Genomic DNA, 22,371 nt, shown 5'->3' with positions numbered 1-22,371 from the left:
TTTCTGGAATTTTCCAAGATGTTTAAAGGCATAGTCAACTTAGTGTTTGTAAAATTCTGATCCCCTGGAATTGTGATACAGTGAATTATAAGTGAAATAATCTTTCTGTAAAAAATGACTTGTGTCATGCACAAAGTAGATGTCCTAACCGACTTGCCAAAACTATAGTTTGTTAACAAGAAATTTGTGGAGTGGTTGAAAAACAAGTTTTAATGACTCCAACCTAAGTGGATATAAACTTCCGACTTCAACTGTAATTCACAAGTGATAGGCTAATATTGTCACCCATCAGACTATTTTTGATATAATCTTGTCTTTACATATACTAAATAATATATTTGTGAAATTTGTTTTTGATTTAGAATGAATCAATATCATGCACCTGTCTTGAAACAGAGGCAGCGGGAAAAAATACATCTCATCTATGCACTTAAATAGCGAATGTCGGACGCTTTTCCCATGGTTCATTTTCATGCAAGCCAGGTAGGCTATACTCCAGTTGTAAAGATAAACAATGTGTTTAATATTAGGAAAGTTGAGAAATAAATATAGTAGGCCTAGCCTATAAAAAGCTGATGGAATCCTCCTCTTTTTAGTGGAAGCCATCACTCTGTTTTCTAGCGCAATTGCATAGCCTATAGAAATGTTGTGCAACATGAGCTCATGCGCTCTCATGAAGTGTTTGATTAGATTTTCGAACGTATTTGCGTTGATGTCAGCGTGATTAGAGGGACAATAGAGTGCTGAGTACCAGGTAGTTAGCAAGTTTGGTAGGCTACTAATGGCCATCAGCAGCATCAGAGCTTGGAGAAGCCTAATTACTGTGACTAAACGGTCACATGGAATTTGACTGCCTTCATGACTCGTGACCGCCGGTGTGGCGGTAATACGGTCACCGCAACAGCCCTAATCAGGTCAACACCTGCAAGGCCCGACGGTATTCCAGGGCGTGTTCTCAGAACATGCTGGCAGGCATATTCACTGTAATTTTCTAACTTTCCTTGTCCCAGTCTGCAATCCCCACATGTTTTAATAGGACCACCATCATTCCTGTCCACTAGAACTCTAAGACTTCATGCCACAATGACTACCTCCCTGTATCACTCTCTTCTGTAATCATGCACTACTTTGGCACACAATAACTCCACCATCCCAGACACTCTAGACCCACTCCAATTTGCATGCCGCCCCAACAGACCCATAGATGGCACAATCTCAATTGCTTTCCGCACTGCCCTCACCCACCTAGATGAGAGGAATACCTATGTGAGAATGCTGTTCATTAACCAGTCTGGGATAGGGGGCAGTATTTTCACGGCCGGATAAAAAACATACCCGATTTAAACTGGTTACTACTCTTGCCCAGAAATGAGAATATGCATATTATTAGTAGATTTGGATAGAAAGCACTCTAAAACTGTTTGAATGGTGTCTGTGAGTATAACATAACTCATATGGCAGGCAAAAACCTGAGAAGATTCCAAGCAGGAAGTGGCCTGTTTGACAATTTCTAGTCCTTCTGTTGCATCTATCGAAATTACAGTATCTGTGCTGTTACGTGACACTTTCTAAAGCTTCCATTGGCTCTCTAAAGCCTTCAGAAACCGGATTGAGGCGTCTCCTGTCTCTGGGCAGATAACAGCAGCACAGTTTGTCAGTGGTCTGTCTGGTAACAGAGGGACTGGAGATGCGCATTCACGAGAACTCGCCATTTTTTTCTTTCCCTCTTTGAATGAATTCAACATTGTCTGGTTGGAATATTATCGCTATTTTGCGAGAAAAATAGCATAAACATTGATTTTAAACAGCGTTTGACATGCTTCTAAGTACGGTAATGGAACATTTTGGAATTTTTGTCATGAAATGCGCTCGCGCGTTACCCTTTGGAGAGTGACCTGAATGCACGAACAAAACGGAGGTATTTGGATATAACTATGGATTATTTGGAAAAAAACATTTGTTGTTGAAGTAGAAGTCCTGGGATTGCATTCTGTCGAAGAACAGCAAAGGTAATCACATTTTTCTAATAGTAATTCTGAGTTTAGTGAGCCCCCGAAGTTGGCGGGTGTCTGAATAGCTAGCCTGTGATGGCTGAGCTATGTACTCAGAATATTGCAAAATGTGCTTTCGCCGAAAAGCTATTTTAAAATCTGACATAGCGATTGCATAAAGGAGTTCTGTATCTATAATTCTTAAAATAATGATGTATTTTGTCAATGTTTATGATGAGTAATTTAGTAAATTCAGTGGAAGTTTTCGGTGGGAATGCTAGTTCTGAACATCACATGCTAATGTAAAAAGCTGTTTTTTTTATATAAATATGAACTTGATTGAACAAAACATGCATGTATTGTATAACATAATGTCCTAGGAGTGTCATCTGATGAAGATCATCAAAGGTTAGTGCTGCATTTAGCTGTGGTTTGGGTTTTTGTGACATATATGCTTGCTTTGAAAATGGCTGTGTGATTATTTTTGGCTGGGTACTCTCCTGACATATCTAATGTTTTGCTTTCGCTGTAAAGCCTTTTTAAAATCGGACAATGTGGTTGGATTAACCTGTTGGGTCTAGGGGGCAGCATTTGCACGTCTGGATAAAAAAAATGTACCCGATTTAATCTGGTTACTAATCCTACCCAGTAACTAGAATATGCATATACTTATTATATATGGATAGAAAACACTTTAAAGTTTCTAAAACTGTTTGAATGGTGTCTGTGAGTATAACAGAACTCATTTGGCAGGCAAAACCCTGAGACATTTTCTGACAGGAAGTGGATACCTGATGTGTTGTATTGACTTTAAACCTATCCCATTGAAAAACACAGGGGCTTAGGAATATTTTGGCACTTCCTATTGCTTCCACTAGATGTCACCAGCCTTTACAAAGTGTTTTGAGTCTTCTGGAGGGAGATCTGACCGAACAAGAGCCATGGAACGATGATGTCCCATTAGACACCTGGCGCGCGAGTTCATGTTGGGTACCCTCGTTCCAATACGTTATAAAAGAGTATGCATTCGTCCACCTTGAATATTATTCATGTTCTGGTTAAAAAAGGCCCTAATGATTTATGCTATACAACGTTTGACATGTTTGAACGAACGGAAATATATTTTTTCCCCTCGTTCATGACGAGAAGTCCGGCTGGCTTACATCATGTGCTAACGAGACGGAGATTTTTGGACATAAATGATGAGCTTTTTTGAACAAAACTACATTCGTTATGGACCTGTGATACCTGGAAGTGACATCTGATGAAGAGAATCAAAGGTAATGGATTATTTACATAGTATTTTCGATTTTAGATCTCCCCAACATGACGTCTAGTCTGTATCGCAACGCGTATTTTTCTGGGCGCAGTGCTCAGATTATTGCAAAGTGTGATTTCCCAGTAAGGTTATTTTTAAATCTGGCAAGTTGATTGCGTTCAAGAGATGTAAATCTATAATTCTTTAAATGACAATATAATATTTTACCAATGTTTTCTAATTTTAATTATTTAATTTGTTTACGCTGACTTGACTGCCGGTTATTGGAGGGAAACGATTTCCTCAACATCAATGCCATAGTAAAACGCTGTTTTTGGATATAAATATGAACTTGATAGAACTAAAAATGCATGCATTGTCTAACATAATGTCCTAGGAGTGTCATCTGATGGAGATTGTAAAAGGTTAGTGCATCATTTTAGCTGGTTTTATGGTTTTGGTGACCCTGTCTTTGACTTGACAAAACATTACACACAACTCTTGTAAATGTACTGTCCTAACATACTCTAAATTTATGCTTTCGCCGTAAAACCTTTTTGAAATCGTAAAACGTGGTTAGATTAAGGAGATGTTTATCTTTCAAATGGTGTAAAATAGTTGTATTTTTGAAAAATTTGAATTTTGACATTTATTTGGATTCAAATTTGCCGCTCTTGAAATGCACCTGCTGTTGATGGAGTGCACCACGGGTGGCACGCTAGCGTCCCACCTAGCCCCAAGAGGTTAACCAGAGTCTTATCTTTCAAATGGTGTAAAATAGTCATATGTTTGAGAATTTGAAGTTATAGCATTTTTGAGGTATTTGTATTTCGTGCCACGCGATTCCACTGGCTGTCGCACAAAGTAGATGTCCTAACCGACTTGCCAAAACTATAGTTTGTTAACAAGAAATTTGTGGAGTGGTTGAAAAACAAGTTTTAATGACTCCAACCTAAGTGAATGTAAACTTCCGACTTCAACTGTAATTCACAAGTGATGGGCTAATATTGTCACCCATCAGACTATTTTTGATATAATCTTGTCTTAACATATACTAAATAATATATATAGCCCATAGAGGTTAACTAGGACCTTGGTTCTGAACACCTCCCTTTGCAACTGGATCCTGGACTTCCTGACGGGCCCACCCCAGGTTGTGTGGGTAGGCAAAACCCCCTCTGCCATGCTAACCCTCAACATGGGAGCCCCACAGGGGTGTGTGCCTAGTCCCCTTCTGTACTCTCTATTTGCCCCCAGAAAAGGGCGAGCACATCCACATCGATGGGGCTGCAGTGGAGCAGGTCGAGAGCTTCAAGTTCCACGGTGTCCAAATCGCTAAAGAATAAAAATGGTCCAAACACATGTTGTGAAGATGGCGCGGCATACCAGGCAGATCACTGCCTGTTATGGCAATAGCACCACCCTCAATCACATGGGCTTACAGCGGGTGGTGCCATCCAGGACATCTATATCAGGTGGTGGGAAAGGAAGGCCCGGAAAATCGTTAGACTCCAACCCCCCAATCCATCGACTAATCTCACTGCTTCCACATGGCAAACTGTACCGGTGCATCAAGTCTGACACCAACAGGCTCTTGAACCGCTTCTATCCCCAAGCAATAAGACTGATAAATACCTAACAAAATAGCTACAGGGACTATCGCGCTCAATCTTGGCATTCTCTCAAGCAGCTTCATGAGGTAGTCACCTGGAATGCATTTCAAATAACAGACGTGCCTTGTTAAAAGTGAATTTGTGTAATTTCTATCCTTCTTAATGCGTTTGAGCCAATCAGTTGTGTTGTGACAAGGTAGAGATGGTATTCAGAAGATATCCCTATTTGGTAAAAGACCAAGTCCATATTATGGCAAGGATAGCTCAAATAAGCAAAGAGAAACAACAGTCCATCATGACTTTAAGACATGAAGGTCAGTCAATATGGAACATTTCAAGAACTTTGAAACTTTCTTTGTGCAGTCGTAAAAAACCAAGTGTCATGATAAAACTGGCTCTCATGAGGATCGACACAGGAAAGGAAGACCCAGAGTTACCTCTGCTGCAGAGGATAAGTTCATTAGAGTTACCAGTAACAGACACATCTCAACATCAACTGTTCAGAGGAGATTGTGTGAATCAGGCCTTCATGGTCAAATTGCAACAAAGAAACCACTACTAAAGGACACCAATAAGAAGCAGAGATTTGCTTGGGCCAAGAAACACGAGCAGTGGACATTAGACCGGTGGAAATCTGTCCTTTGGTCTGAGGAGTCCAAATTTTAGATTTTTGGTTTTGACCGCCGTGTCTTTGTGTCACGACTTCCGCCGAAGTCGGTCCCTCTCCTTGTTCGGGCGGCGTTCGGCGGTCGACGTCATCGACTTTCTAGCCACCGCCGATCCACTTTTCATTTTCCATTTGTTCTGTCTTATCACACCTGGCTTCACTCACCAATCACTTGTTTATTATTTAACCCTCTGTTCCCCATGTTGTATTTGTGAGTGATTGTTATTTGTTACGTGGATTATTGTCAGGCGTTGCACTTTTGTTTTAGACCGTGTTTTTGGCTGTTATTTGTGTTATGTGCTGTCATTTGGTAACCGGCATTAAAGTGTGCCTGTTTATTATAATGCGCTCTCCTGCACTTGACTTCGCCTCCCATATACACGCATTACACTTTGTGAGATGCATGGTAGATGAACAGATTATCTCTGCATGTGTGGTTCCCACAGTGAAGCATGGAGGAGGTGTGAGGGTGTGGGGGTGCTTTGCTGGTGACACTGTCTGTGATTTATTTAGAATTCAAGGCACCCTTAACCAGAACAGCTATATATTTTGATTTGTTTAACACTTTTTTGGCTACTAAATGATTCCATGTGTTATTTCATAGTTTTGATGTCGTCACTATTATTCTACAATGTAGAAAATAGCAAAAATAAAGAAAAACACTTGAATGAGTAGGTGTGTCCAACCTTTTGACTGGTACTGTATATACATTTATACTAACTCAACACACGCACACCCACTCACATACAAGCTGCTGCTACTCTGTTTATCTTGTATCCTGTTGCTTAGTTACCTTACCCCTATATATATCTACCTCCATGAGCGCGACATATGTTTGTTGTTGTTGAACGCTATCGAACACCGAAACCTGTCGAATGCTGAAATCTGAACTAAAGACCCCGGTTTAAAAGCTGACAGTGTTTTTATATACTTTTATTTTATTTTGAATCCTGTGGCTGTGTTGGGCTAAATTGCTGTGAGCGTTGCCATCTGTCCCGGGATCCTGCCAGATTCCGTATACGGGGAGAGACGCGAAAGCCCAGCTAGCTCGGCGGTCTCAAATGGAGGCCGCTATTGAACGTTTCATGCGTTGCAGGAGCTGCATTTACTTTGCTTTGTTCCGGGACAATGTGGACCGCGCTGACTTTCAATGTAGCAACTGCTTGCTTGCGGAGGACTACAGGAGCGAAGTAGCTACTCTTAGCAAGCAAGTAGCAAACATACATAAGCTATTGGGGAACCCACGCCCACCTACTTTTTATTTTTCCAGATGTCGCTCTGGTCTGGTGGAAGATTCGCTGCTGTGTCGGCTCTCCACAGCCGACTGGCCGGTGCAAGGCAGGGTTCCATCCCCGAAGGGGTCTCCCCCTTCCCTGCAGAATGGAGCTGATCTCGACCCAACCAGCCATGGAGGTACGTCACTCGCCGTGGAAGTCAAAAAAGGCGTCCTCTGGCAACGGGGGTCTCCATGGAGATGTTGAGCCCGGAACTGACACAGACCAGAAACAGCTTTACCGCCCAGGATCCAGAGGTACCGGCGCCTTCGTCCTTGGTGGCTTTCCAATCAAGATCGGATCCAGAGGTACCTGCGTCTTCGTCCTCGGCTCTATCTCCCTCTCCGGTGGCTTCTACCTCGGGTTCAGATCCTCGGAGCTCCCAGCCTCACTAGACCGTGAGGCTGCCTGAGAGACCGGCCCATTCAACAATCACCAGCTGTCATCATAGGCAGCTCTATGGTGAGAAACATCTCGGTCCCCAAGGCAAAAACCCTGTGCTACCCAGGAGCACGAGTACAGGACATAACAAGGCTGCTTCCGACTGTTCTACCGGGAGCTGACACCGTCGTAGTCCATGTGGGGTGAAACAACATCAGGAGGGCTAGCTCGGAACATTTGAAAATGGATTTTAAAGAACTGATTGTAGCATTAAAAGACTCCAAAAAACGGCCAATAATTTCAGGTCCAGTACCATCGTTGGGTCACGTGTGTGAAAGATTCAGCAGACTGCTGGCATTACACATCTGGCTAAAAGACTACTGTAGCTCTACTGGAGTCACTTTTATTGATAACTTTGACACCTTCTGGAAACAGAAAATACAGGAATGACGAAGTCCAGCCAAATCATCTTGGTTCCTGGACTCTGTCCACGTATTTCAAGGCTACGTTGAAATAATGATTGGTAAATATCCAAGACCAGCTCAGTTAATCCCAACCATTGTGACAATGAGTCGTCATAACGCTGCATCAAATGTACATGATCTTAGGGACATTGGCAAACACAATGTAAGTAATTTAATTTAAGTACCCTAAATTGCACCGAATAGATCTGTTTATCCTACAGCTATTGTAAGCAGTAATCATGAGCTTATAAACCAGAGTTACACTGTTAGCACTGAGGCGGTGTGCAATAGTAGAAATACCACTGGACCATCAGCTCCAATGTAAATAACATGAGTAAGTCTACCTCTGATAAGCTTCCCAGTAAAGCATTAAAAACAATCAAGCAACCCAGAAAAGTGCTGAAAATAGCCCATATTAACATATGTAGCCTAACAAAATAGTTCCATGCAGTCAATAACTTGCTTGTAACAGAGGACATTCATATTCTGACTATCTCTGAAACTCACTTAGATAATACCTTTGATGATACAGTGGTAGCAATACATGGTTTTAACATCTACCGAAAAGACAGAAATGCCAATGGAGGCGGTGTTGCGGTCTATATTCAGAACCACAATCCTGTAAAGCTTAGAGACGATCTAATGTTAAATACTGTTGAAGTAATATGGCTACAGGTTCATCTGCCTCACCTAAAGCCCATTCTTGTGGGAAGCTGCTATAGACCACCAAGTGCTAACAGTCAGTATCTGGATAATATGAGTGAAATGCTTGATAATGTATGTGATACCAAAAGAGAAGTATATTTTCTGGGTGATTTAAATATTGACTGGCTACGATCAAGCTGCCCACTCAGGAAAAAAAACGGAAAAACTGTAACCAGTACCTGCAACCTGGACTAGGGTAGTTACAAACAGCACAGGAATAAAATCATCAACATGTATTGATCACATCTTTACTAACGCTGCATATATTTGCTTTAAAGGAGTATCCAAATCCATAGGATATAGTGATCACAATATAATAGGCATATCTAGGAACACCAAAGTTCTGAAGGCTGGGCCTAAGAGGTCATACAATACGTTTTGTAGTGATTCATATCTTGATGATGGAAATAATATTTGCTGGTCTGTGGTGTGTAATGAGGATCAACCAGATGCTGCACTTGACGTATTTATGAAACTACTTATTCCAGTTACTAATAAGGACACAACCATTAAGAAAATGACTGTAAAAACTTAAATCCCCTTGGATTGATGAGGAATTGAAAAATTGTGTGGTTGAGAGGGATGAGGCAAAAGGTATGGCAATTAAGTCTGAAGGCCAAACTGATTGGCAAATGTACTGCAAATTAAGAAATCATGTGAGTAAACTAAATTAAAAAAAATACGCTATGAAAGAAAGATAAATTCTATAAAGAATGATAGTAAAAAGATTTGGGGAACCTTAAATGAAATTTTGGGAAAAAAAAGACAACTCGGCTCCTTCATTTATTGAATCAGATGGCTCATTCATCACAAAGCCCACTGATATTGCAAACGACTTTAATTACTTTATCATTGGCAAGATAAGCAAACACAGGGATGACATGCCAGCAACAAACGCTGACACTACACATCCAAGTATATCAGACCAAAATATGAGAGACAAGAATTGTACTTTTGAATTCCGAAAAGTCAGTGTGGAAGAGGTGAAAAAAAATATTGTTGTCTATCAACAATGACAAGCCACCGGGGTCTGACAATCTTGATGGAAAATTACTGAGGATAATAGCAGACAATATTGCCACTCCTATTTGCCACATCTTCAATTTAAGCCTACTAGAGAGCGTGTGCCCTCAGGACTGGAGGGAAGCAAAAGTCATTCCGCTACCCAAGAATAGTAAAGCCCCCTTTACTGGCTGAAATAGCTGACCAATCAGCCTGTTACCAACCCTTAGTAAACTTCTGGAAAGAATTGTGTTTGACCAGATACAATGCTATTTTACAGTAAACAAATTCACAACAGAATGTCAGCATGCTTATAGGGAAGGACACGCAACAAGCACAGCACTTAAACAAATGACTGATGATTGGCTGAGATAAATTGATGATAAAATTATTGTGGGGGCTGTTTTGTTAGACTTCAGCTTTTGACATTATCGATCACAGTCTGCTGCTGGAAAAACCTGTGTGTTATGGCTTTACACCCCCTGCTATAATGTGGATAAAGAGTTACTCGTCTAACATAACACAGAGGGTGTTCTTAAATGGAAGCCTATCAAATATAATCCAGTTAGAATCAGGAATTCTGCAGGGTAACTGTTTAGGCCCAATTTTTACTAACAACATGCCACTGACTTAAAGCCAGAGTGTCTATGTATGTGAATGACTCAACACTATACACGTCAGCTACTACAGCGACTTAAATGACTGCAACACTCAACAAAGAGCTGCAGTTAGCGTCAGAGTGGGTGGCAAGGAATAAGTTAGCCCTGAAAATTTCTAAAACTAAAAGCATGGTATCTGGAACAAAACACTCACAAAAACCCTGAACCTTAACTAAATCTTGTAATAAATAATGTGGAATTTGAGCAAATTGAGATTACTAAACTGCTTGGAGTAACCCTAGATTGTAAACTGTCATGGTCAAAACATATTGATGCAGTAGTAGCTAAGATAGGGAGAAGTCTGTCTATAATAAAGTAATGTTCTGCCTTCTTAACAACACTATCAACAAGGCAGGTCCTACAGGCCCTAGTTTTGTCGCACCTTGACTACTGTTCAGTCGTGTGGTCAGGTGCCACAAAAAAAGGACTTAGGCAATTGCAATTGGCTCAGAACAGGGCAGCACGGCTGGCCCTTGGATGTACACAGAGAGCCAATATTAATAATATGCATGTCAATCTCTCCTAGCTGAAAGTGGAGGAGAGATTGACTTCATCACTACTTTTATTTATGAGAGGTATTGACATGTTGAATGCACCGAGCTGTCTGTCTAAACGACTGGGACACAGCTCAGACACCCATGCATACCCCCACAAGACATTTCACAAGAGGTCTCTTCACAGTCCCCATGTCCAGAACAGACTATGGGAGGCAAACAGTACTACATAGAGCCACGACTACATGGAACTCTATTCCACATCAAGTAACTGACGCAAGCAGTAAAATTAGATTGAAAAAACCCCAGATAAAACACCTTATGGAACAGCGGGGACTGTGAAGCAACACAAACACATTGGCACACACACACACACAATACATACACATGGATTTAGTACTGTAGATATGTGGTAGTGGTGGAGTAGGGGCCTGAGGGCACACATTGTGTTGTGAAATCTGCAAATGTATTGTAATGTTTTAAAATTGTACAAACTACCTTAATTTTGCTGGATCCCAAGAAGAGCGGGGATCCATAATAAATACAAATACTCCAGTATCCCTGCACATTGTAAATATGGTATATAGTATGCTTACTTACTTATTGCATTCTTCATATTTCTTCTTATTTCTTGTGTTTTTTCTAGTATTACATTTGTATTGAATATTGCATTGTTGGGTTTTGAGTATGCAAATAAGGCATTTCACTGTACTTGTGCATGTGACAAAAACTTGAATGAGATTTTGGGATGGTTAGCAGTTTTTTTCTCAAGCAGCACACGCTGTTGAGTTATGGCAGGATATATGGTTTGATATATGGATAGCAGGATATATGGTTTGATTGATACAAAATACAAGAAAGGCTAATAGTTTGTTAACACCATCTGCACTAATTCGCTCATGAAAGTAATTCAAGATCAAAATGCCTACTCCCATGAAATGGATTGGGATCAAATGATTGGCATGCAAACGCAGTTTGGACATTTCACCGGTAAAACGTAAAAAAATATAATTCACAATTGATAGTGACGATGGCATATTTTTACATTTGGTATGCCTAACTTGGTGTTTGAGGGTATAAAAAATAGAACATTTTCTTGAGACAATATGCGTAGACTTAGGTAGACGGTGCAATTGCTGACAATGCAATTCTATAATTATAGAACTGCAATGTCGAAAATTGCAACGTCTGCCTAGGTCCACGCATATTGCCCGCAAAAATGTTTAACGATGTCATAATTTCTTAGTCAAATTTTGTACCGACAGATGTAGCCTATTGATATAAAAAAGTATATCACTACACTACGTGTCAAAGTTAATTTCCTGTAGTTCTACACATTTTGCCATGTGTGGAGTCAAAATGTTGACATTTTTTAAACACATTTCCTGCAATAAAAAAAAATATTGGGGAGAGAGAAAAATGGTCAATACATTTTTTGGGTTTTAAAACTATTTTCCTGCAATTTTTCACATTTTGCCATGACCTATGCCATGTTAATGATATCTGAGTGAGAGTGACTAACAAAGTCAATGGGGGCCCCTGGGTACATGCCCTGCGTGCCAGGTCGGTTTTCGGCCATGATTACTACAAGTTTAAATAGCTGGCTAGACTTAACTTACCAATATAAACATTGTTAGTTGACATGGCTAATTGAGTGACTGTCATTGACCGACATAACGAGATCGAAATTGATGATGCACAACCGAATTTCGAACTACTACTATTCTAACTCTCAACAGTAAGTTGACTGAGTTCCTAAAGTTCCTTTTTTATTATTATTGGGGGGGTTGTGGGCCCCCTAGCGGCCTGGGGCCCTAAGCGACCGCTTATGTCGCTTTTGCCTGGAGCCGACCCTGACTGTAGTCAATGAACAGCATTCTCCAAAAAGTGTTCCTCTTGTTCAGATGTGTTAGGGCTGAGTGAATAGCGATGGAAATGGCATCTTCCGTAGATCTGGCAGAGCAGTAAGTTGGTCAGCACAGACTCTGAGGACGCGGTCAGGTATGCCATGTGTGCCGGAAGCTTTATGAAGAGTTTTCCTCACATCAGTCTCAGATCGCAAAAGCAGCTGGTCGTCCAAAGCTGCGAGAGACTTCCTGGATGGCTAAGTATTGTCTGCCTCGAAGCAAGCACAGAATGTGTTAAGCTTGTCTGGGAGGGAGGCTTCGGGGGGCACCACACAACTGGATTTGCCTTTGTAGTCCGTGATAGTCTGTAGTCCTTGCCACATGCGTTGAGAGTCTGAGTTGTCGAACATTGATTCAAGTTTGAGTCTGTCTATTTTTGCCTAATGGATTCACGGAGATCGTACCTACTTGCCTTGTACGCCACCGAATCTAACTTCAGTTAGTGCTAAATACAGCTGCTAGAATCCCGACTAGAACCAAAACATTTGATCATATTACTCCAGTGCTAGCCTCCCTACACTGGCTTCCTGTTAAGGCAAGGGCTGATTTCAAGGTTTTACTGCTAACCTACAAAGCATTACATGGGCTTGCTCCTATCTATCTTTCCGATTTGGTCCTGCAGTACATACCTACACGTAGGCTACGGTCACAAGACGCAGGCCTCCTAATTGTCCCTAGAAGTTCTAAGCAAACAGCTGGAGGCAGGGCTTCCTCCTATAGAGCTCAATTTTTATGGAATGGTCTGCCTACCCATGTGAGAGATGCAGACTCGGTCTCAACCTTTAAGTCTTTACTGAAGACTCATCTCTTCAGTGGGTCCTATGATTGAGTGTAGTCTGGCCCAGGAGTGTGAAGGTGAACGGAAAGGCTCTGGAGCAACGAACCGCCCTTGCTGTCTCTGCCTGGCCGGTTCCCCTCTCTCCACTGGGATTATCTGCCTCTAACCCTATTACAGGGGCTGAGTCACTGGCTTATTGGTGTTCTTCCATGCCGTCCCTAGGAGGGGTGCGTCACTTGAGTGGGTTGAGTCCTGTCTGGGTTGCCCCCCCCCCCCTTGGGTTGTGCCGTGGCGGAGATCTTTGTGGGCTATACTCGGCCTTTTCTCAGGATGGTAAGTTGGTGGTTGAAGTTATCCCTCTAGTGGTGTGGGGGCTGTGCTTTGGCAAAGTGGGTGGGGTTATATCCTTCCTGTTTGGCCCTGTCTGGGGGCATCGTCGGATGGGGCCACAGTGTCTCCTGACCCCTCCTGTCTCAGCCTCCAGTATTGATGCTGCAGTAGTTTATGTGTCGGGGGGCTAGGGTCAGTCTGTTATATCTGGAGTATTTCTCCTGTCTTATCCGGTGCCCTGTGTGAATTTAAGTATGCTCTCTCTAATTCTCTCTTTCTCTCTCTCGGAGGACCTGAGCCCTAGGACCATGCCTCAGGACTACCTGACATGATGACTCCTTGCTGTCCCCAGTCCACCTGGCCGTGCTGCTGCTCCAGTTTCAACTGTTCTGCCTGCGGCTATGGAACCCTGACATGTTCACTGGACGTGCTACCTGTCCCAGACCTGCTGTTTTCAACTCTCTAGAGACAGCAGGAGTGGTAGAGATACTCTCAATGATCGCCTATGAAAAGCCAACTGACATTTACTCTTGAAGTGCTGACTTGTTGCACTCTCGACAACTGTGATTATTATTATTTGACCCTGCTGGTCATTTATGAACATTTTAACATCTTGGCCATGTTCTGTTATAATCTCCACCCGGCACAGTCAGAAGAGGACTGGCCACCCCTCATAGCCTGGTTCCTCTCTAGGATTTGGCCTTTCTAGGGAGTTTTTCCCTAGCCACCGTGCTTCTACACCTGCATTGCTTGCTGTTTGGGGTTTTAGGCTGGGTTGCTGTACAGCACTTTGAGATATCAACTGATGTAAGAAGGGCTATATAAATACTTCTGATTTGATCGGGGTTCATTCTGCTAACATTGAATGCTGCAGTGCGGGCTCTCAGCATGGTACGGATTTCTCCCTTCATGCATGGTCTTTGGTTGGGGTACTGTATGTCCGGATCGTTATTGTGGGTACAACATCATCAACACATTTCCTAATGAAGCCTGTGACTGACGATGTATATTCCTCAATGTTGATGGATGAGTCCTGGGTGGATAAATCTTTGAACATATTCCAATCAGTATTCTCAAAACAGTCATGCAGCATTGAAGGGAAAAACTGATTAAGTGCCTCTGTAACCCCCACACCAAACTAACTAACTAAATTATTATAATATTGAGACTAAGGTGTGTCATCACAGTGCAAGCTGCCCTCTGACCTCACACACTCTCTCCATAGTGGACATCCATGAGGTGGCCAGGTGACAGTTCTGTAGGACCACCCAGGTGCCCTCCTTCACGCCCGTCTCAATCAAGCTCATGGCGATGGGGCCCTGGCCCTGGCCCAGAGACAGAGAGGTCAACTTGTTTCCACTGAAGCCCTGGGGAACACACAGACAGACACAGAGACACAAGCACACACATACAGACACACGCGTACAGACACACGCGTGCAGGCACGCATGCACACACGTGTCAACTGGATGCTTTAAAAGGGGAATCCCAAAGATCAAGTGACAAACGTACCATTAATTGCCTAGCTATAGCATGATAATGACTTGAAACATTTAAGGATATTTTAACCTTGTATAAATCTACAAACTTTATCAATCTGTGATCTATCTACTCTGTGTGTCTTTTCTGTAAAACATCTATAGCAACAAGACAAGCTAGGGACAAGCAATACAGGATGGTTGTTTTTCCACAACAATTGTCATTTAGGCTAAACCTAGGTAGAAATGGGCCAATGAGGTGGCAATGAGTGGCATGATGGCACAAACAGACTGGTACCCAGGCTTATCCATACCTGCTCATCACCAAACTTGAGTAAGGCGGCCATGGGGTCAGAACCGGGGGAGAGGATGAAGATGAGGGGGGCGCAGCAGTGACTGTCCCCAAATGCTTTCCCCAGGTTGAAGGGGGGCGCCTCGATGAACTGACGCCCCAGACTGTCAGATACAAACTCCTGCACCATGGGAATGACCTGGGAGGGAGGGAGGGGGGTGAAGAATGTGGATTTGACTGTGTGTGTGTGTGTGTGTGTGTGTGTGGTGGAACTCACCTTGTCTGGTCTAAGACAGCGTATAACCAGCATCTTCTGAAACTGTCCAAGGTTCTGCTGCCACTCTGCTGGGAAAGGTGTGTGGTGGGGGGTCTGCACATGAGCACACGCACACACATTATTATTAACAAAATCACATACAAAGATATTAGATTGATGGTTTAATAATAACTAATCCCCTTGTCTCTCTAAACTACAGCGTTGAAATAAAAACTTTAAAAAGCTTGCTTCATATTCTTCACCTTTTACCAACTAGCCTAATTCTTGTTTACAACATTAAGACAAACCAGGAAGAACTCCCTACAATGCAACTGAATTCCAAGAAACCCCATCTCCAGCTTTGCGAAAAAAAGTAGGGTGTTAAAATTGGAATGGCACCCTATTACTTACATAGTGCACTTCTTTTGAGTAGAGCCCAATGGGAGCATAGTGTTTACTTCCAAATGTCTAAACCACGGTAGCCAAACGACACGAGCCTCACAGGCTGTTTATATAACTAAACTTAAGCTTTAATACTCTCCTTAATAATGAGGGAATTCATGGCCATTTGCATTCATCAGACGCAAATCTGGAGGGGATTGCATTTACGCCGTGCCCATAATCAGGTTATCCTCACATATAATGGAGACGCTTTGGCATCACATTTGTTTTAGGAACGTGGGTGTATGTTTGTGTGTGTGTGTGCGTGTGTGTGTTGGGAGTTCTTTATTGACCTGTAGCAAGATTAATCAATTGTAATTAAGTGGTAAGAGAAGCAATCTGGGGTGTGCAGTGGGGCCAGCCGATGTATTTGGTTAATGCGTGGAACCGCTGCGCCGGGTAGGGAGAGAGAAGGTGTGAGTGAAGAGGGATAATCCCCGGATACTTTTGAACAAATTTTACATCAGACGTCTGAGAGAGTTGTTTTCCTCTTAGAGTTATATTGAGTAAGGATCTGATTTCGTTGTCCACGGAGGTAGGTACCTTCAATGTCTGTGGCTGAAACCTATTTAAAGTTAAAGGAAAGTTAATTGTATTGGATGTGTTTGTTTGTTTGTTTGTGTGTTTGTGTGTGTGTGCATGCGTGCTCTTGTCTGCCTACCTGTCTGTGTGTGTGTCTGTGTGTGTCTGTGTGTGTGTGTGTGTGTGTATCTACAGACCACATAATTAAACATAAAAATCGTATTATATTCTATTGCAATGCTACAGTAACGCACCGGGCTATCGTACACCTCCTTCCAGGCGTCTTTCATACGGGACATGTCCTTGCGCAGGCCCTTGAAGCAGTCCTTCTCATCGAGGCGGCAGAGCTCATCCCAGGCCTTCTTGGGGAGCCAGGTGCAAGGGTTGGAATGGGGGTTGTCCAGGCCCACCCCACCTGTTAGCAGGAAGCGCCACTCGCTCTCATCCACCTGGTGTGGAGGATTGGGTGGAGAGGGGGGAAAGACAAAGGGTCAATCTGGAGCTTTACTGGGAATGTGAGGCTTTTGGATCCTGGGAGAGCTAAGACCCATATGGTCCTGACTGGAAATATATGTGTGTTATTTATTTCACCTTTATTTAACCAGGTAGGCCAGTTGAGAACAAGTTCTCATTTACAACTGCGACCTTGCCGTGTGTGTGTGTGTGTGTGTGTGTGTGTGTGTGTGTGTGTGTGTGTGTGTGTGTGTGTGTGTGTGTGTATTGATGATATTAGTCAAGAGAAGTTGTTGATGGAGAAGGAAATATGTGGTTATGCATTAATATAACCTTGCAGTGACGGTGTGATAATGCTATGGGAAAGATGTGGCCATATACAATACACCAAACATAAACCAATACATACAAAGAGGTTCTGTGTTCATGTCTATGGTTCTGACAATATTTTGAGAACGTTGTTGTAAAGCTAACCCACCAGCTTGTCGTGCATGAGCAGGTTGACGTTGAGGCAGAAGGAGAAGAGCAGCTTGTCTTTCTCGAATAGCGAGCGGCACACATTGACGTAGAGAGAGTAGGTGAAATGGTCCCTCAGAATCTGCAACCTGGGGTAAAAACAATAAAGATTTGATTAATGCCTAGGCTTTGGCCTTTGTCGACTAAACTTTTATTGAAAGTGTTGATTTTCTTAAATGTGTAGCAAAATGTAAAATACAGCTTGAGAAGTAAAATGTAATTCATGTTGATCTCGTCACTTTGGTAATACATTATGGGACAGTAGCATAAACTATAGACTAATAATAATAATAATTGATGTAGCTTATAGAGCATTTCATTACTACCGAGAATCTAGAACCGCTTGCAAAACCCCCCAAAAAACAGGTACAACAACTTATAAAAAATGGAAAGCGAATGGTGTCTAGTCAGCTTCAGATAGAAGTAGAAGCAGTTTGGCTTGAGTGGAGAGAGAGGAATCGATGGTTAGGCAGGGAGAAAGTCAGTCTGACAGATAGGCCAGGAGCTCTTGTTTAGGACATCTTGCCATCTATATGCACTATGGTGCAGACCTAGAATAACTATAGTTTTAACAGTAACACATTTCCCGGTTGAACAACTAGTTTAAATATATTTTTTAAGATATATTTTTCTTCTTTATTCACTTCCCCTAACCCTAACACCCCTCCCGTAATTGGTTTAAACTAATGGACAACAATACTTAGACTTCTACTTCCAGTTTATACATACTATATACATTTTATGGACATGGTACATTTACATTAATTATATATTTTTTTGTCCCACCCCTCAGCTACCCTCAACCCTTCCAATCTATCTCTGAAAATCATCCAATATATTTTTCAACAGTGCTGTGATGTTTCATAAAAGTTCGGAATCTTTCTATTCTCAGATTCTACAGATTGTAAACTAAAGATTTTTTACTAAGACTATTATTAATTGGAACGGAAATGGAGCCACACCAAACTGGAAGTCTTCCGACTAGCTTGGAAAGACAGTACCTGTGGATGGTTTGTCCTCTGGCAAATCAACTGTAAATTTCGGTGTTCCTCAAGGTTCCGTTTTAGGACCACTTTTTTTCACTATATATTTTACCTTTTGGTGATGTCATTCGGAAACATAATGTTAACTTTCACTGCTATGCGGACGACACACAGCTGTACATAATGATGAAACATGGTGAAGCCCCAAAATTGCCCTCGCTGGAAGCCTGTGTTTCAGACATAAGGAAGTGGATGGATGCAAATGTTCTACTTTTAAACTCAGACAAAACAGAGATGCTTGTTCTAGGTCCCAAGAAACAAAGAGATATTCTGTTGAATCTGACAATTAATCTTGATGGTTGTACAGTCGTCTCAAATAAAACTGTGGAGGACCTCGGCATTACTCTGGACCCTGATCTCTCTTTTGACGAACATATCAAGACTGTTTCAAGGACAGCTTTTTTCCATCTACGTAACATTGCAAAAATCAGAAACTTTCTGTCCAAAAATGATGCAGAAAAAAATAATCCATCCTTTTGTCACTTATAGGTAAGACTACTGCAATGCTCTACTTTCCGGCTACCCGGATAAAGCACTAAATAAACTTCAGTTAGTGCTCAACAAAACCTACAAAGCATTACATGGACTTGCTCCTACATATCTTTCCGATTTGGTCCTGCCGTACATACCTACACGTACGCTACGGTCACAAGACGCAGGCCTCCTAACTGTCCCTAGAATTTATAAGCAAACAGCTGGAGGCAGGGCTATCTCCTATAGAGCTCAATTTTTATGGAATGGTCTGCCTACCCATGTGAGAGACGCAGACTCTGTCTCAACCTTTAAGTCTTTATTGAAGGTGAACGGAAATGCACTGGAGCAACGAATCGCCCTCGCTGTCTCTGCCTGGCCGGTACCCCTCTCTCCACTGGGATTCTCTGCCTCTAACCCTATTACAGGGGCTGAGTCACTGGCTTACTGGTGCTCTTCCATGCCGTCCCTAGGAGGGGTGCGTCACTTGAGTGGGTAGAACACTGACGTGATCTTCCTGTCTGGGTTGGCGCCCCCCCTTGGGTTTTGCCGTGGCGGAAATCTTTGTGGGCTATACTCGGCCTTTTCTCAGGATGGTAAGTTGGTGGTTAAAGATATCCCTCTAGTGGTGTGGGGGATGTGCTTTGGTAAAGTGGGTGGGGTTATATCCTGCCTGTTTGGCCCTGTCCGGGGGTATCGTCGTATGGGGCCACAGTGTCTCCCGACCCCTCCTGTCTCATCCTCCAGCATTTATGCTGCAGTAGTTTATGTGTCGGGGGGCTAGGGTCAGTCGTTATATCTGGAGTATTTCTCCTGTCTTATCCAGTGTCCTGTGTGAATTTAAGTATGCTCTCACTAATTCTTTCTTTCTCTCTCCGGAGGACCTGAGCCCGAGGACCATGCCTCAGGACTACCTGGCCTGATGACTCCTTGCTGTCCCCAGTCCACCTGGCCATGCTGCTGCTCCTGTTTCAACTGTTCTGCCTGCGGCTATGGAACCCTGACCTGTTCACCGGACGTGCTACCTGTCCCAGAGGTGCTGACCTGTTGCACCCTCGACAACCACTGTGATTATTATTATTTGACCCTGCTGGTCATCTATGAACATTTGAACATCTTGGCCATGTTCTGTTATAATCTCCACCCAGCACAGTCAGAAGAGGACTGGCCATTCCCCATAGCCTGGTTCCTCTCTAGGTTTCTTCCTAGGAAGTTTTTCCTAGCCACCGTGCTTCTACACCTGCATTGCTTGCTGTTTGGGGTTTTAGGCTGGGTTTCTGTACAGCACTTTAAGATATCAGCTGATGTAAGAAGGGCTTTATAAATTCATTTGAAATTTGATTTGATTCATCAATTGACTATGGCTTTTAAAGTCACCCAGCAGTGCTATTTCATAGTGTTCCATGGTTTCCACTACTAGTTACTTTGGAGGCGACTATTTGAATACAGATACCAAAAAATTACTACTTTTCAAAACTACTTGAATACAGATCTGAGAAAGCAACTAGTTTAAAATATTGTGGCAAACCTCTTCAAAGTTAGGAGCGTTTGTCACAAATTAAGTGGGAAACTGTCACCAAAGTCAGCCCAGAATGAAAGTTATTTCGTACATGACAGTACCTGTGTGTTTGTTTCGCTGTCCTGGTCCACCCAGGCCGCAGGTAAGGTCAAGGATAGCAGGGTTCGGTACACAAATCTGGTTCTCGGTAGGTCCAGGTCTAAACGCCAACAGGTAAGTCCAAAACAGTCCAGCTCGTACACGGTAAATCCAGCCAATGTAGATTGTCTCTTTCTCTATGGTTCATAGATCCTTCCCGCCCTCTCTCTCTCTTCCTGGTTTTTCTTGACCTTTTATCTGTGGGTCGGCTCCACCTTCTGAGGGTTCCCCTTGCTTCTGGGAATTGTAGTTTTGGCAGTCGGCCATTTTGTGGTCTGTAGTTCTGATCGGGGTGGCCATTTTAGTGATCGGGCAGAGCCCGTTTATTAGTTCTGCCCTCACATATCTGCCATTTATCACTCGACCCCCTTCTTTGCCACAATATATATTTGAATACAAATCTCAGGAAATGACTACTTTTCTGAAACTATTGGATTGGCTGTCTTCAACTAACGCCGGGGCAAAGGATCTTGCGGTAACCACCACACTGGCAGTCATGAGTCATGAAGGCAGTAAAATTCCACTTGACCGTTGAGTAACAGTAATCACCTCTTATGCACACTGGACATGCCTTGGTAGTACCCAGCTTGCTGTCGACCATCGGGTCCTAATGGCCTGGTACTCAGGGCACTATTGTCACTCTAACCACTCTGACATCAATGCAAATGCAATCGGAAATCACATCAAACACTTACCATCAAAACAGTATTGTGCTTTTAAAACTCACCTCACTGTGATGATCAATTTGAAGAAAGAAGTTACTGAGTAGAAAACATGGTCATTGCGGATGTTGTTTCAAAGCCTAACATGGTGACCACACCACTTGCGTTACGACAATTAATCGACAAATAAAAGGGGAAACTTAGTTTGTTTCTAGTGATATCTCCTCCTTCATTCTTCTTCTTCTGTGGACTTTATATGGCGGTTGGCAACCAACTTTAAGGTGCGTTGCAATTTTTTTTTACACATATATGTCATTCAATCATTTCATCCAAACTGTTCACGTGCCGTCAACGAGCCAGGCGCTAAAATAGAACTTGCAAGTTCCGACTCTCCCATCTCCTCATTGGTTTTTAGGAGTATATACCCACGTCAGTGATTGAAAGCTGAACTGAGGTCCACACTCCAGTCCAGTTGGTGCTGGTAATGCACCTTGAAGTTGGTTGCCAACCGGCATATAAAGTCCACAGAAGAAGAAGACTGAAGGAGGAGATATCACTAGAAACAAATTGAACAAATTCAAGTAAATCGCCTTTGAGTGTGAATTCTATTATTATGCATACGGGATGGACTGGTTACCTTATGCTAACCTCCAACATTTCTACCCATGAGTCTGGGAGAGAACATAACCCCTCCACCACCCTCCCTCTTCAGAGGAAAAAAATATATTTTTACAGCTTTCCTGCTACGTATACTGTGGCAGACGGCAGGGAGAGGTGAGTGGTAATTGAGGAAAGATATCTTGCAGATAGCTGGCTCCACCCCCAAGCCTTATATGGACTTCCTGCCCCAACAAGGAAAGGCTGTGGCAGGGAGTGCGGTGGGGATAAAGGAGGAAGCAGCCTGTACAAAAGGGTAGAGGAGAGACAAGAGAGGTATGAAGAGTGAGAGAAATGAGAGCTAAATCTGTGTGATTGCCCATTGTGACCTGGACTGTTGGATTACCCCCCTTGTGTACCAGTCCGGATTCGTGTGAAGATTACCCCCTGGAAAACGGAA

General features: G+C 42.7%; 1 protein-coding gene across 2 annotated transcripts in view; it reads right to left on the bottom strand.

Moving 5' to 3' along the window:
• Window positions 1–22,371, bottom strand: part of dnah7 (dynein, axonemal, heavy chain 7) — a 279,868-nt gene that overhangs the window by 72,702 nt on the left and 184,795 nt on the right. For both annotated transcript variants that reach the window (XM_082968848.1, XM_045707381.2), the window contains exons 54-58: window positions 17,444–17,570; window positions 16,767–16,961; window positions 15,571–15,663; window positions 15,316–15,492; window positions 14,729–14,890 (exon numbers count right to left, since the gene is read on the bottom strand). In XM_082968848.1, coding sequence (XP_082824974.1) covers window positions 14,729–14,890; window positions 15,316–15,492; window positions 15,571–15,663; window positions 16,767–16,961; window positions 17,444–17,570 — 754 coding nt within the window. The remainder of the gene's footprint in view (window positions 1–14,728; window positions 14,891–15,315; window positions 15,493–15,570; window positions 15,664–16,766; window positions 16,962–17,443; window positions 17,571–22,371) is intronic.

Source organism: Salmo salar, chromosome 25 (genome assembly GCF_965601325.2).
Source record: "Salmo salar chromosome 25, fSalSal1, whole genome shotgun sequence".
Taxonomy (NCBI): Eukaryota; Metazoa; Chordata; class Actinopteri; order Salmoniformes; family Salmonidae; genus Salmo; species Salmo salar.
This window is presented reverse-complemented; position numbering and strand designations above follow the sequence as displayed.